We start from the raw sequence: 14,672 nt of genomic DNA, 5'->3' as shown, positions 1-14,672 counted from the left end.
TGAAAAAAAAATCTGAATGAAAGAAGAAGGTGAATGAAGGTGTGTGGGTAGTGTAAGAATGTGGTGAAGCCTGGGGTGTGTGTGTGTGGGAGGCGGGAGTAAGAATGTGAAAGCAGTGAAGGGCGGAGGGTTAAGTTAGGTTAAATCCACTCCGAGTAAACAGATTTGTTGGATCAATTCTCTTCGCTAATTAATGATTATATATGGAGCCACGACACAGTTATATATTATAGGGAAATTATACTGGATAAAACTCTAAATATATATCGCAAGTCATGGTCGATTTTGTATGTGTATAAATGTATAAATGATGTGTGTGTGTGTGTGTGTTTGTGTGTGTGTGTGTGTGTCTCTCTCTCTACTCTATCTATCTATCTATCTATCTATCATTTCTTTATCGATCAACCTATCTATCTGCGTATCTGATTTGTGTCTATCTGTGATTCAATCATTTAAGAGTGAGACAATCTTGGTGATGGGGGGACGGGTGGGTGGGGGCAGGAGGACCTACACTCATTAGGTGTGTGTGTGTGTGTGTGTGTGTGTGTGTCTACCACTATTACTGTAGGTGCCACGGCAGGCTGTGTCGAGGATGCTGGCCAGCTCTGACATGAAGGGGTGCAAAGGAACAAAAGTGAGAGAGAGAGAGAGAGAGAGAGAGAGAGAGAGAGCTTTTCTCCTGTCATCACCTGGGACGCTCAGTAAGACTCCATTTCCTTATATAAGTTCACTTACACTACTACTACTACAAGTGGCCGGGAACATGTTACTTAAGATTTCCTGACATTCATTTGTAATTCTAACACACACTGTCACCACCACACACACACACACACACACACACACACACCGTCGTCACCACACAAACACCACCGTCCACCACACAAACACCTCCACAACTAACCACAACGTCAGATATAATGAGGGTTCCCTGCTGACGTCACTAGCCGCCCCTGCTGATGTCATGGCGGGTAACAATGGGCAGCGGGTCAAGCACTGGAGCTTTTTATCGCCTCAAGTAGGGGCGACCAGGAGACAAGGGGGAGCGTGGGTTATGGAAGGGGCAGAGTGGGAAGAGAGGGTGAGGGGTGTTTGGGACGAGGGAGGAGAGGGTGGAGGGTGTTTGGGGCGAGGGGGGAGAGGGTGAGGAATGTTTGGGGCGAGGGGGGAGAATGAGTGGTGTTTGGGGGGAGAGGGTTGAGGAGTAGGAAGGGGATGAGGTGGAGGCCACTTTGTAAACATAAGGAGGGGAGAACAGGGCGTCAGGGGGACACAGTTGACGAGGTGGCAGATTATAAGGGTCACGGCGATAACCCTCTCTGTATGTTGTGCTGCCGGGGCGGGCGAGGTCAGCTCCTGCTTGGTCTCGCTCGTCTGTACTGTTTTGTATATAGTAGAGGGTGGGGACCGGTGGTAGAAGCGGTACCGTTCTTGCTTCGCAAGTGAGATGTCACGGGTTCGATTCCCTAGCCCCCATTAGTCCCTGTTCACCTAGCAGTAAAGTAGGTACCTGTTGTAAGTCGAAAGTTGCGAATTCGTATTCAGGGAGTTGTTGGAGCTTACAATAACTTGATGACATAAACCACTGACTCTTCAGGCTTCTACTCCCTTGACTCTTCAGGCTTCTACGCCCTTAACTCATGAGACATAAAGGCAAGACCTGTTGGGCGATGTAAACGCTTCTGCGCTTCACCTTACACAAGGATGTAGGGGAGTGCCCAATAAAAAAAAATATATATATATATAGTAGAGGCGGTGTATGGCTGATTAAGAGAGCAGGGGCAGAGGTGAGCCCTGCTGACACATCTGCTACACTAGCAGCCAAGGATAAAAACACCTGCCTACTGAGACACAGCTGCGCAGAAAAACATTTAGTTGTTTTCAGGAAAACTTTGTCTTAATATTTGGAGTTAATGAATGAAGCATGTTAGATGGTCGCGTGTTTTACTCTGGTAACAAGGAAGGTTTTGACAATATTTAGTTCTGGTTCAGAACTTCCTTCCCAATAAGACCGACTCACAGAAGATATAAAGGAGCCAGGACATAAACATGTTATCTCAGGAGGCTCTGGCAACATCAGCCTCACGTGAGTCGCTGTTGAGTGACTTACCTGAGGTGAAGAGGACGATGGCCTTGAGGCAGGAGTACTCTGCGGAGTCCACGTGGAGAGCCTTCAGCTTCTCTACCTGCTCCTGGAAGATGCGGATGTGGTCCATGAAGGCGACCACTCTGTCGGCCGCCATGGGCGAGGCGTGGAGGCCAGCGGCGGCCAGCAGCGGCGCCACGTGAAGGGGCATGGAACACTGGGAAGCGTTCAGCACGAACAACTCAGACCAAACCAGCCGCAGCAGCGCTACTTGGTCCGTCACCTGCAGCTCTGGGAAAAAGGGGATATTCTTGGCCCAGCCGACGGCCGAGAAGAGCAGCCGTGATGCCAACTCGCAGATGTTGTCCACGCCCATGATGTTGTTGGCGTTCATGCACTGGCCGTAAGGAGACGTGGGAAAGGGCTCGGCACGCAGCAGCAGGGAGATGTAGGAGGACAGGTAACTGTGACCGTTGAGGGTGTCACCATTGGCCATAAACTGGCTGGGCATCCCCATCCCCTGGGACGGCGGGATGCGGCCGCGTTGCACAGCTGTAAAGAAACACACAGCACACGTTAGCACTTCAATAAGCAGTTATAACACAGATAAAACCACACACTCATCCTTAAGGACAAAAAATACAATTTCAAGGACTGATTGATAGTGACGGGCACTAAGTACCACCCACCCTGCGAGTTACCGGCCAGGATTCAGGGAAGACAGTCAAGGTGCACTCGTGCACAACAACATAACCAGTTGACTAACGGAGATTCATACTCAGTCAGCAGCCATTAATTTCCAGCAATTTGCTCCCGAAGGCGGTGTTGGTCAGTACCCCGGATCTCCCCCAGGTTGTGGCTTGTGGCCCAGAACCCACGTGGAGCACCAGGCGTCAGTACTAAGGCTGAGCTGATGTACCAGTCCACTACTGTTATTAGTTATATATTATCATAAACACTGTGAAAATACCATAAATCATAACACCTGGAGTATATTTGGATTTTGTTGTTTAAGTTTAACTGTAATTACTGTTCTGTTGGATGGTTGTGTAAACGTCCCTCAAGAAAACATTTGTTGACACTGCGTCGAGAAGATACAACTAGTGAAGCAGTTATCATACTAACACATGTGACTGTAGCCAGAGGTAAAAAGTAATCATGGTAATTATACTGGTGCTGGCGGGTGCCACTAGTCGTGTTAATCTTCACCCCACGCCACCTCCCTCCCCCCACCCCCAGGGAACTCTGCTGTCCCTCCCTACCTCATTCTTAGCATCGTAAAACTTTATCCACACCTCCTGTATACAAGTGTCTACTAAATATATAATATACCTGGGTATTCAGATATACATATCAGTGAAAACACAGTCAATAAAAAGGTGCAGGTGGTGGCCGGCCGCCTCACGAGCACAGCAGGTGACCCAACACTGCTGATACCTGTCACCCTTCCCTACTGCTGTACGTCACATACTGGTTGATTGATTGACTGAAATAGTTTATTTAACCGGAAAAAAAGTACAGATACAAAGTGAGCACTAACAAAGCCGACCTGCTGTTTGCCTCTTCTTACTCATTCTAGCTCATCTGTTGCTGTCTGCTCCTGCACTCTAACCCGCGGCCACACTTCCATAGTTAGCAGGTAACACAGAGATGCCAGACGGAGATAGTTAATGAGAGAGTGTTGAGGTATGGAGGTGTCTCCCATCTACCCCCGGAGGATGATGGATGGCCAGGGTGACGCCCGTACAAGTGGCAAGGCTGGCGGGGCACGTCACGGCCTCGCTCAGACCTCCCACAGCATCAGACTTAAAAGTGTAATTGGTTTAATCTTAAGACAAATGTTGGGCTTGAACCCGTGTCAATATTTACTCTGGCTGTACCAACCCGCGCCTTCATCTCCACAAGCGACTTGAGACAACAGCTATCGATAAATCTGGAGTGAAACTATAACTTCCTTTGTGTTGATTAAATATCTATGGTATACTGAGCCATCATGGTTACTTTCGATCCCCGTGGGAAGAAGAAGAGGAGGAAGAAGAGGAGGAGGAAGAGGAGAACGAGGCGGAGGGAGGGTCGCAGGTTCCCATGCCACCACCGACGGAGGGATGAAATATTCATAAGAGCCTCGAAGTCCACTAATTTACCAGTTCCTCGCCGCCAGATCCTAATTGAATTTTTGGCAATACATCAGTAAGGATCCACAGCGAGTTAGGGAGGGAGATAACGTCGGACTGTAATGATAAAATATTGGCATCGCACAAGACGCTCCCAGACCCGCTGCTTGGAGGGTTCGATCCCCCTTTTCACGTGTTGTTTCAGGTATTGTTTACATTGTTTTACCTTAGTCAGCAAATATCAAGTAGAGGTAATTACTGTTTCGTCGTTTCATCGTTGTTTGTCATAGTGTAATTGATGTACTTGTGTGTGGTTGAGAGTGATGGCTACTGATGTAATATAGTGTATGAAGTCGTGTGTGTCTCTCTCTCTCTCTCTCTCTCTCTCTCTCTCTCTATCTCTCTCTCTGATTAGGCAAGAGACAGGGCTAGGATGTGAGGGGCGGATGGGGGCGGGGTGGGGGGAGGGGAGAACCTAGACCCCTCGAAGCTAACGGCAGGTAAACACAAGGTAATTGCTTACTGACGCCTAAGGTAAGAGCAACATTGAAGACAGGTAACACCACCAAGAGCTTCACCACTGTCTTATAATCCATCTAGTGTGTTGTAGGGTCATACTGTACGTCATATTGTGTGTTGCGTCGTGTCGTTATGTCGTGGTATGTCGTTTGGGGCAGCGTGTGATATTGTGTTTTGTGTTGGAGTCACGTATGGTATCGTGTCGTGTTGTACATATTTTTTTTTTGTCATACGTCGGGGGGTCGTATCAGATGTTATGTCGTAGTCGTAAACGTGTCGCAAGATTAGTTTGGTGATGCGTCCGTTTCACCTCACCATTAATCATCTTTTTTTCTTTTTTTTTTTAATAATATTTTTACTTGATGTATTGTACAATCATCAGAACGACCTTGTGGGTGATAGTGGCCGAGAGAGATGACAGTCGACTTTAATCACTCCCTCCCTCTCACCATCCCTCTCCCTTCCCCTTCATCCCTCTCCCCCCTTATACCTCCCCTCTCCCTCCCCACTATAGCAACACATTTACATCAGGACGTCAATACCATGTGAGTCGTCAAGTGTGAATCCCAGGAGTGACTGATACACTACTCCCTGCTTCACACTCTCTCCTCATTGTTTACGCATTTATACACCAACTGAGAGCATCAAGCACTACTCACTTAAGATCTTATCAGGAACAAGGTCGTACGTGTTTTGTTTTCTTTTGTGCGATAATGTCTGTGTTTTAAATTTGTAATAATGATAAAGAAACTTCATCTGAATATCGTTTATGAGTAATACCAAAAACATCCTTGGTGTCTTTCTCTTGATCTAGACATCGTATCTCTCTCTTTCTCTCTCTCTCTCTCTCTCTCTCTCTCTCTCTCTCTCTCTCTCTCTCGTCAAAATGCCTTAAGGGAGGGTAGCAGTCATAGTTGTTAAGGTATTGCTGGTATATTCTTGTGGCTCGATCATTACGTATGTTAAGAATCCAATTAGTTCGTGTGTGGTTTTTTTCTAATGGGGCGTCGGAAGCGTTGGGTAGTTGTGGTGTTGGTGGTGAGACCCGTGTGTGTGTGTGTGTGTGTGCGTAGTGGTAATACATACATGCATACATACATACATACATACATACATACATATATACATACATACATACATACATGCATAATCTCTCTCTCTCTCAGCAATAGCAGCAGCCGGTTGTGATAATTATTATGTAAATAAAATGATCCCCAGTGGCAAGGAGGCTCTTAGAACTGTGTCCGCCGCCTTATAAGCTGACGGCATCATCAGAAAGCTGACCCCGACGACCCCCCCTCCCTTTAACCCTCCCACCGGGCAGAAACCACGTGTATGGGGGCAAAATATTCTCCGATTGGTTCTTATCCTTTATGGTGTTCAACTGACCATCACAAGCCCTTACGACATAAATTGCACAAACTTATAAACCTTAAAGAAATATGTTAAACCTAAAACTTAAACCTTAAACCTCACTTAAGGACTGTAGTAAACGTCATGGTGGGCGTGGGCCAATCAGCGCACGTCAGGCCCACGTAAGCGTGGATTTTGCGTACATTTTTATATTACTACAGCCAGTTCAACCTTGGCTCTGTCCTCGACAACTTCCTCTTCATCAACTCCTGTCTGATACACCTGGTAGATATTCGTCACACACACACACACACACACACGCGCGCGCTATTTCTAGATCCCAACAAAACTCTGTCTCCCTCAACACTAGCCTAATCTATCCCCTTCGTCTACTACCACAGTCCCGACCATCAACACTATCTACACTACTCGCCGCCACACCCACCACCACAGTCACACTACTCGCTGCCACACCCACCACCACACTCACACTACTCGCCGCCACACCCACCACCACACTCACACTACTCGCCGCCACACCCACCACCACACTCACACTACTCGCCGCCACACCCACCACCACACTCACACCTACTGCCCCACCACCACACCCACTACTCGCCGCCACACCCACCACCACACTCACACTACTCGCCGCCACACCCACCACCACACTCACACTACTCGCCGCCACACCCACCACCACACTCACACTGGCACTATCTACATGCCACACCACCACCTGTTACGGCCCAGCCTGGCCTGCTGCCACACCCACCACCACCTGGTTAATTCACACTACTCGCCGCCACACCCACCACCACACTCACACTACTCGCCGCCACACCCACCACCACACTCACACTACTCGCCGCCACACCCACCACCACACTCACACTACTCGCCGCCACACCCACCACCACACTCACACGTCGACGAGAGAGAACACCTTGAAGTTTCACCATTATTATAACCTTCGCCCTTACTGTGACTGTCTTCTGAGACGTTCACCTCCTCTCCCTCCCTCCTTCCTTACCCTCCCTACCCTCCTCCCTCTCTCCCTCCCTTCTCCCATTCTTTCCCTCTCCCTTTTCTCCTTCCCTCCTACCTCCTATCCTACCTGTCTCACCCTAGCCTTTGATCCTCCCTTCCTCTTTCCCTCTCTATCCACATATCTCCCTCCCTTTCTCCCCTATATCTTCCTTCCTTCTGCTCCCTCTTTCTCTCCCTAACCTCCCCTTTCTCCCTCCCTCTCTCGGCCCGTTCCCATTCATGTCTTGTGAGCAATTCTTTTGTCTTGTGGCCCTCTCATCTAGTACTGCCGCCTCTACCACACACACACACTTTTCCTCCTCACCTCACGACCACCCACTCCTTCCTCTCACTCCTCACCACCACCATCACTACGCCTCCTCTTCCCTCTCACTTCTCACCACCACTCACCAACAGTCACCAACATCACCAGCCACCACCCCCCTCCTTCCCCCCTTTCCCCAACATCAACTAGAGATTATTAGTGAAAAAATGACCAGCTTATCGCGGAATTTATGCGCCATCATCTTGTCTCAGGTGTAAATCATGGAGGCAGACGTCACTCAGGTAATAATCACTCACCACCGAGTTTACCCCCACAATGATGCAGGCGAGACCCGTGTGCAGGGAGGCTCCTTGTCCTGTGGTGTTGCCTGCCTCCATGCTCCCCCGACCTTGTGCGAGCATCAGCAAGTGTCTGAATACATGGAACGCTACGGGACCTTGTGTACGTGTGTGTGTGTGTGTGTATTTGAGTGAGTATTGAGATATGACGAGGTGTATGTGTAAGTGGGTGTGTCGAGGCGTGAAAGGATGTGTGTGTGTACTGGGTGTGTGTGTGTGTGCGTGTGGGGAGGGGAGGGGGGGGATGAGGCCACAGGTAACAACAAGCAAAAAGAGAACTCTACAACTATGTGGGTGTGTCTAGGGGCAGGCGGAGGTCAGCTTACAAACATCGACAAGCAGCACGAAGAATAAGGGTGTGTGTGTGTGTGTGTGTGTGTGTGTGTGTGTGTGTGTGTGTGTGTGAGGGAAGAAGTGAAGGCATAGAACCAGGAACTAAAAATCGTGTACATAAAATATGTAAGTGTGTCTGTGCTAAACGACAACCGTCAAGTCCTCATAACACCATCTGTGAGGTAATTGCCATACCACGTCAGGCCCTCATAACACCACTTCCGGTGAGGAATTATTATGAATTACGTTAGGGTCCCTCATAACACCATCTGTGAGGGAATTACTACACCACGTCAAGTCCCTCATCACACCATCTGTGAGGGAATTACTACACCACGTGAGGCCCCCTCATAACACCATCTGTGACGGAATTACTACACCACGTCAAGTCCCTCATAACACCATCTGTGAAGGAATTACTACACCACGTGAGGCCCCCCTCATAACACCATCTGTGACGGAATTACTACACCACGTCAGGTCCCTCATAACACCATCTGTGAGGTAATTACACCACGTGAGGTCCCCCATAACGCCATCTGTGAGGGAATTACTACACCACGTGGTCCCTCATAACACCATCTGCGAGGGAATTACTACACCACGCCAGGTCCCTCATAACACCATCTGTGAGGGAATTACTACACCACGTGAGGCCCCTCATAACACCATCTGCGAGGGAATTACTACACCACGTGAGGCCCCTCATAACACCATCTGTGAGGGAATTACTACACCACGGGGTCCCTCATAACTCCATCTGTGAGGGAATTACTACACCACGTGGTCCCTCATAACACCATCTGCGAGGGAATTACTACACCACGTGAGGCCCCTCATAACACCATCTGTGAGGGAATTACTACACTACGTGAGGTCCCTCCTAACACCATATGGGAGGGAGTTACTACACTACGTGAGGCCCCTCATAACACCATCTGTGAGGATACTACACCACGTGATGCCTCATAACACCATCTGTGAGGAGTTACTACACCACGTGATGCCCCTCATAACACCATCTGTGAGGGAGTTACTACACCACGTGATGCCCTCATAACACCATCTGTGAGAATTACCACGTGAGGCCCCTCATAACACCATCTGTGAGGAGTTACTACACCACGTGATGCCCTCATAACACCATCTGTGAGGTTACTACACCACGTGAGGCCTCATAACACCATCTGCGAGAGTTACTACACCACGTGAGGCCCCTCATAACACCATCTGTGAGAATTACTACACCACGTGATGCCTCATAACACCATCTGTGAGAATTACTACACCACGTGATGCCCTCATAACACCATCTGCGAGGAGTTACTACACCACGTGAGGCCCCTCACACCATCTGTGAGAGTTACTACACCACGTGATGCCCTCATAACACCATCTGTGAGGTTACTACACCACGTGAGGCCTCAACACCATCTGTGAGGTACTACACCACGTGAGGCCCCTCATAACACCATCTGTGAGAGTTACTACACCACGTGTTCCCTCATAACACCATCTGTGAAATTACTACACCACGTGATGCCCTCATAACACCATCTGTGGGGTTACTACACCACGTGAGGCCTCATAACACCATCTGAGGTAATTACACACCACGTGAGGTCCCTCATAACACCATCTGTGAGGAATTCTACACACCCGTTAGGTCCCTCATAACACCATCTATGAGGGAATTACTACCCACGTGAGGCCCTCATAACACCATCTGCGGGGAATTACTACCACGCCTGGTCCCTCATAACACCATCTGAGAACTACTACACCACGTGAGTTCCTCCTAACACCATCTGGGAGGGAGTTACTACACTACGAGTTTGCTGTTCAACATCTACATTAATCTGTATGTTCACTGTATGTTCCTTTACCTTTCTCTAATGAAGGCTTTTGTTAAACCACCAATGTATGTAATAAGTCATTTATGTCCAATGTATATTTTCAGCCTTCGGGCTGCAAATTTTCAATAAACAGTTAATTATTATTATTTATTATTAAGAAGAAGAAGAAGAAGAAGAAGGAGGAGGAGGAGGAGGAGGAGGAGGAGGAGGAGGAGGAGGAAATACAAGAGGTGACAGGACGGAGGGAGGTGGTGAGGGAAGGTGTCTCAGCTTGTAGGAAGGAATAGGACTTAACAGCTGGCTGGAATGCGGGTAGGATCATTAATAACAGAGCCAGGTGTCATTAATATCGCTGTGTCATAACGCTCGCCTCACACCAAGGAACAGCTCACAAGGAGGAATAAGAGACGGTGTGAAGAAGGAAGAGGAAGAGAAACGTATAGGAAAGGAGGAAGAGGAGATACAAGAGGTGTGTAGGAAGAGGAAGAATAAAGTGTGTAGGAAGAGGAGGAAGAATAGGTGTGTAGGAAGAGGAGGAAGAATAGGTGTGCAGGAAGAGGAGGAAGAGGAACAAAAGAGGTGGGGTGGAGTAGGAGGAACAAGAGAGGGTAGGAAGGAGGGGGAGAAAGAACAAGGAATGATAAGGAAAAGGTATAACAAGAAGGAAAGAGGAAGACGAGAAGATAAGGGGTAAAAGGAGGAAGAAGAAGAGGAGTAGAAAAGGAGAAACCGCGAAGGAATATCAGTTGGATTAGAAGGAAGTAGAGGAGAAGGAAGAGGTGGAGGAGGAAAACTAGAAGAAAGGAATATAAGGAGGAAGAGCGAGAAGAAGAGAAAGACGAGGTGAAGGATAGAGACAAAAACGTTATCACAGGTGTGGTTATCTCTCTCTCTCTCTCTCTCTCTCTCTCTGTGATTATCATGTTGTCATCGGAGGAGTTGAAACTTGATCATACGCAGCATTGATTTCCCTGACACGGATAAGTTTTGTGGGGCAAGTGAGGGGAGCGAGGATAGGGGAGGAAGTGAGAGGGAGAGGGGAGATGGAGGAAGTGGGAAGAGTGAGGTGGTGCTGGGTATGAGGGAGTGAGAGGGGAGGTGTTGAGTAGGGGTGTGGAGGAGGTGTTGGGTTGGGGGAGTGAGTGGGAGGTGTTGAGTAGGGGAGTGTGGAGAGGAGGTGTTGGGTTGGGGAGTGAGTGGGAGGTGTTGAGTAGGGAGTGTGGAGGAGGTGTTGGGTTGGGGGAGTGAGTGGGAGGTGTTGAGTAGGGGTGTGGAGAGGTGTTGGGTTGGGGGTGAGTGGGAGGTGTTAATTGGGGGATGAGAAATGTGAGATAAAGGGGAGAGTGCATGTAAAGGGTAAGGGGTAGGAAGGAGAAGGTTGGGAAGGGAGGGAAGGGAGGAAAGGGAAGAGAAATGGAAGGGAAGGTCAGGGTAGAGAACAACGCAAGGGACGAGAAAGAAGTAAAGATGGGAGGAAGAGGAATGGAATAGTGAGGAAGTGGAGAGAGAGGAGAGGGGAAGATACGAGGGGGGGAGAAGAGGGTAGAGTAGAATAATGAAGGGAAGGACGCTAAGAGGGAAGGAGGGGCGGATGGAAGGGAAGGAGAGAGGGAGGGAGGGAGGAGGAAGGGAGGGAGGCCTTACTTTCAATAGCTCGTTATCAATTGTACATCTTCCCATATGAGAGTTGCTTTTCCCCCCACAAGATGTTTATCCTACCACTTACTCAGCTTCCCACGTGTGTGTTGTGTGTGTGTGTGTGTGTGTGTGTGTGTGTGTGTGTGTACGCACCGTAGTCCATCCACCCTGTGTCCAAGCTGATCTCTATGTAAATTTATGTGTGTACAATTATCTTTTAGCCGACCTACGTACATGTTTTTATGTAAACGATGTGTTTGTTTGTATATTTGTATGTATAAATTTCTCTGTGTTTGTGTGAATGTATGTGTATATATTGCAGGTGTTTGTATAGTTAACGTGTGGTGTCCTTCCTTATGAATAAAGACAGATCGAGATGTAGTCACGTTAAACGAGCTAACGAGTTGCCGAGAATATACTGGGATATATTTACCAGTCACCAAGTTTTCAGTTTGCCACCCGAACACATTATCCCGGCACGATAAACGTCCCCCCAGCCAGCCAGCATTACAATACCAAACACCAACATCACAAACTGTCGAGAATCTTATGTTATACAGGTAGGAGGGTGATCCTTAATGGTCACTGGTTAAGGGGGTTGGCCTCTACCCTCCCTACTGAGCCACTTGGGGCACCCTCTCCCCACCTACCAAAGACTTAAAGACCGTATTGTCATTTATTCTTTTACGAGGGCTGATGCCGGAACGTACAAATTCATAAGAACTATGACATAAATAAAACTCATGGGGATGTAAGTTACATCTCATTAGCATATAAATTGGCATTCGTAATGTTTTTATTTTAAGTTATGTGGTAGGGGTGGTGGAGGGCAGGGAGGCAGGCGTGGGTGTTCAGAGACTGTTGGTTTGGTCGTTCGAGGATGTAAGGCAGTTAAGGAGTTATAAGATTTTCACACGGTTTTACCTTCTTGTGAAAGTGTGCAAGGGCTCAGGGTGACCGTCAGGGCAGGCCATCTGCCACACCTTCCCAGGAAGTGGCCGAGGCAGGGGCGGGGAAGGGAGGGGGCGTGGGAAGCGGCCACACATGCTTATTGATAACCCGGGTCCTGCCACCTCCCTCGCTACCTGTAACTGTCACCTACCAACCCTCACACAAGTCCAGGAATCCCTCATCCTCCCACCCACACACTAACATGGTGTCCACCCACCCACACCCACCCTTCAACCTCTCGCACAACCATTGTCACATATTCTCTCCCCTTCTTAATAACATTAATCTAAAACCGTTGTTAAATTCCATATAAACTCACTGATATTGTCAAACATTTATATTGTTTACTATAGGGCGAAAAACGTATAATATAGCGTTAGTGATATACCTTAGTTAACCTTAAAGAAATATCACACACACACACACACACACACCTTGGATACTGTGTATGTTCAAGCACTAACACGTTCATCATGACCAGCCTTCATGATAACATTACCTGAGGACATGGTTCACATTGGGCGGCTTAAACTCTACATAGATTTTGTTGATATGAGACTAGGAAAACTAAGACGTCGGATTATGAGAAATAAGGTTGTCAGTTTATGAAAAAGATGCCGAATTATGAAAGATGCCGAGTTATCAAAAGATGCCGAATTATGAAAGATGCCGAGTTATCAAAAGATGTCGATTTATGAGAAATAAGGTTGTAAGTTTATGAAGAAGATGCTGGATTATGAAAGATGCCGAATTATGAAAAAGATGCCGAATTATCAAAAGATGCAAAATTATCGAAAATATGCCGAATTACGAAATACAAGACACAGGATAATTAAAGGCTCACAGGGTGAATTGTATCCCACACTGGTTATCTAACTGGCTCACTTTATCTACGGGAATCTGGCAGGAAAATCGCCTAAGATGTTCACTGAGATTCTTCGTTAACGATCTCCGTTCTCGGATCTCCAGTTAAGGGACAACATTAACATACGACTCACGAGAATTTAGACCCAAACTCCAGATGGAATTCTTCACGGTGGAGTCCTTGAAACAGATGAGTGTGAGGAAGTACCTGAGTGTGTCTGAAGTACAAGTGTGAGTATATGGAGGTACCTGAGTGTATCGGGTAAAAGTGTGAGTACATGGGGGTGTTTGAGTGTATCTAGATTATAAGTATGAGTATATGAATGTGTTTCAGAGTATCTAGAGTATAAGTATGAGTACATGAAGTTGTTTGAGTGTATCTAGAGTATAAGAATGAGTATATGGAGTTTCCTGAGTGTATCGGGTAAAAGTGTGAGTACATGGAGACGTTTGAGTGTATCTAGAGAACAAGTATGAGTACATGGAGGTACCTGAGTGTATTTAAAGTACTAGTATGGACACCTATATGTACCTGGCGTTCACCTGGACCTGATTCAGTAGATCTCGTTGTACCTCTTATTAATACGACTAATGTTACTGCGTGGAGGACCTTGACTCAATCTCGAGTGGAAATATTAAGTGCGTGGAGATACTTGAGTGTGTCTTGTGTTATGAGCTTGGACACTTTCTCTCATCTTATGTCATTATCTAGACACGACCTTGTCCTTAAGAGCTGAGAGATAACGACACGTAAACAAAACAACAACAACAATAACTACTTTCCCCTGGTGTTATCTGTCAAGATCATTGCAACACCACCCATTTCACCCCTTCTCTTGAGGTGAACACACACACACACACACACACACACACAAAGCACTTACATAAAACCACTACGTATTATACTAGCAACAAGTCTGTTTCACTTTCTTACCTTCGTCTCTACCTTTTCCCTAACCCCTTCCCTCCCACCCTCCCTTTCCCTAACCCCCCTAACCTACCCCCTTTCCCTCACTAACAAACATCAAACACAGTCCATCAGACAACATTAACATTCACTGCCTCGCCCCTCAAGATTAATGACCACCGCACTAGCATATAAAAATGAAACAGGTTCCTCTCCAAGCAGCCAGGCAGACAGTCCTAGGTGAGGAGGGGGTAAGTGGAACTCTAGCATGGTAGTTGGTATGTATTTTCAGGACTTGTTGTGATGCCTTGGACTCGGTATCGTGTTTGTGTAGTTTGGTATGTACTACGTTATGAATTGGTATGATTTTGGGGCTGGTATGGTACTTTTGGGTC

General features: G+C 47.5%; 1 protein-coding gene across 1 annotated transcript in view; it reads right to left on the bottom strand.

The window, feature by feature from the left end:
* Window positions 1–14,672, bottom strand: part of LOC121860376 (nuclear receptor subfamily 2 group F member 1-A-like) — a 30,650-nt gene that overhangs the window by 1,864 nt on the left and 14,114 nt on the right. The window contains exon 4 of the mRNA XM_042357497.1: window positions 2,111–2,638. Coding sequence (XP_042213431.1) covers window positions 2,111–2,638 — 528 coding nt within the window. The remainder of the gene's footprint in view (window positions 1–2,110; window positions 2,639–14,672) is intronic.

Source organism: Homarus americanus, unplaced genomic scaffold (assembly GCF_018991925.1).
Source record: "Homarus americanus isolate GMGI-L3 unplaced genomic scaffold, GMGI_Hamer_2.0 scaffold57206, whole genome shotgun sequence".
Lineage (NCBI taxonomy): Eukaryota > Metazoa > Arthropoda > Malacostraca > Decapoda > Nephropidae > Homarus > Homarus americanus.
Note: the sequence above shows the minus strand (reverse complement) of the source record. Positions and strands in the feature narration are given on the sequence as shown.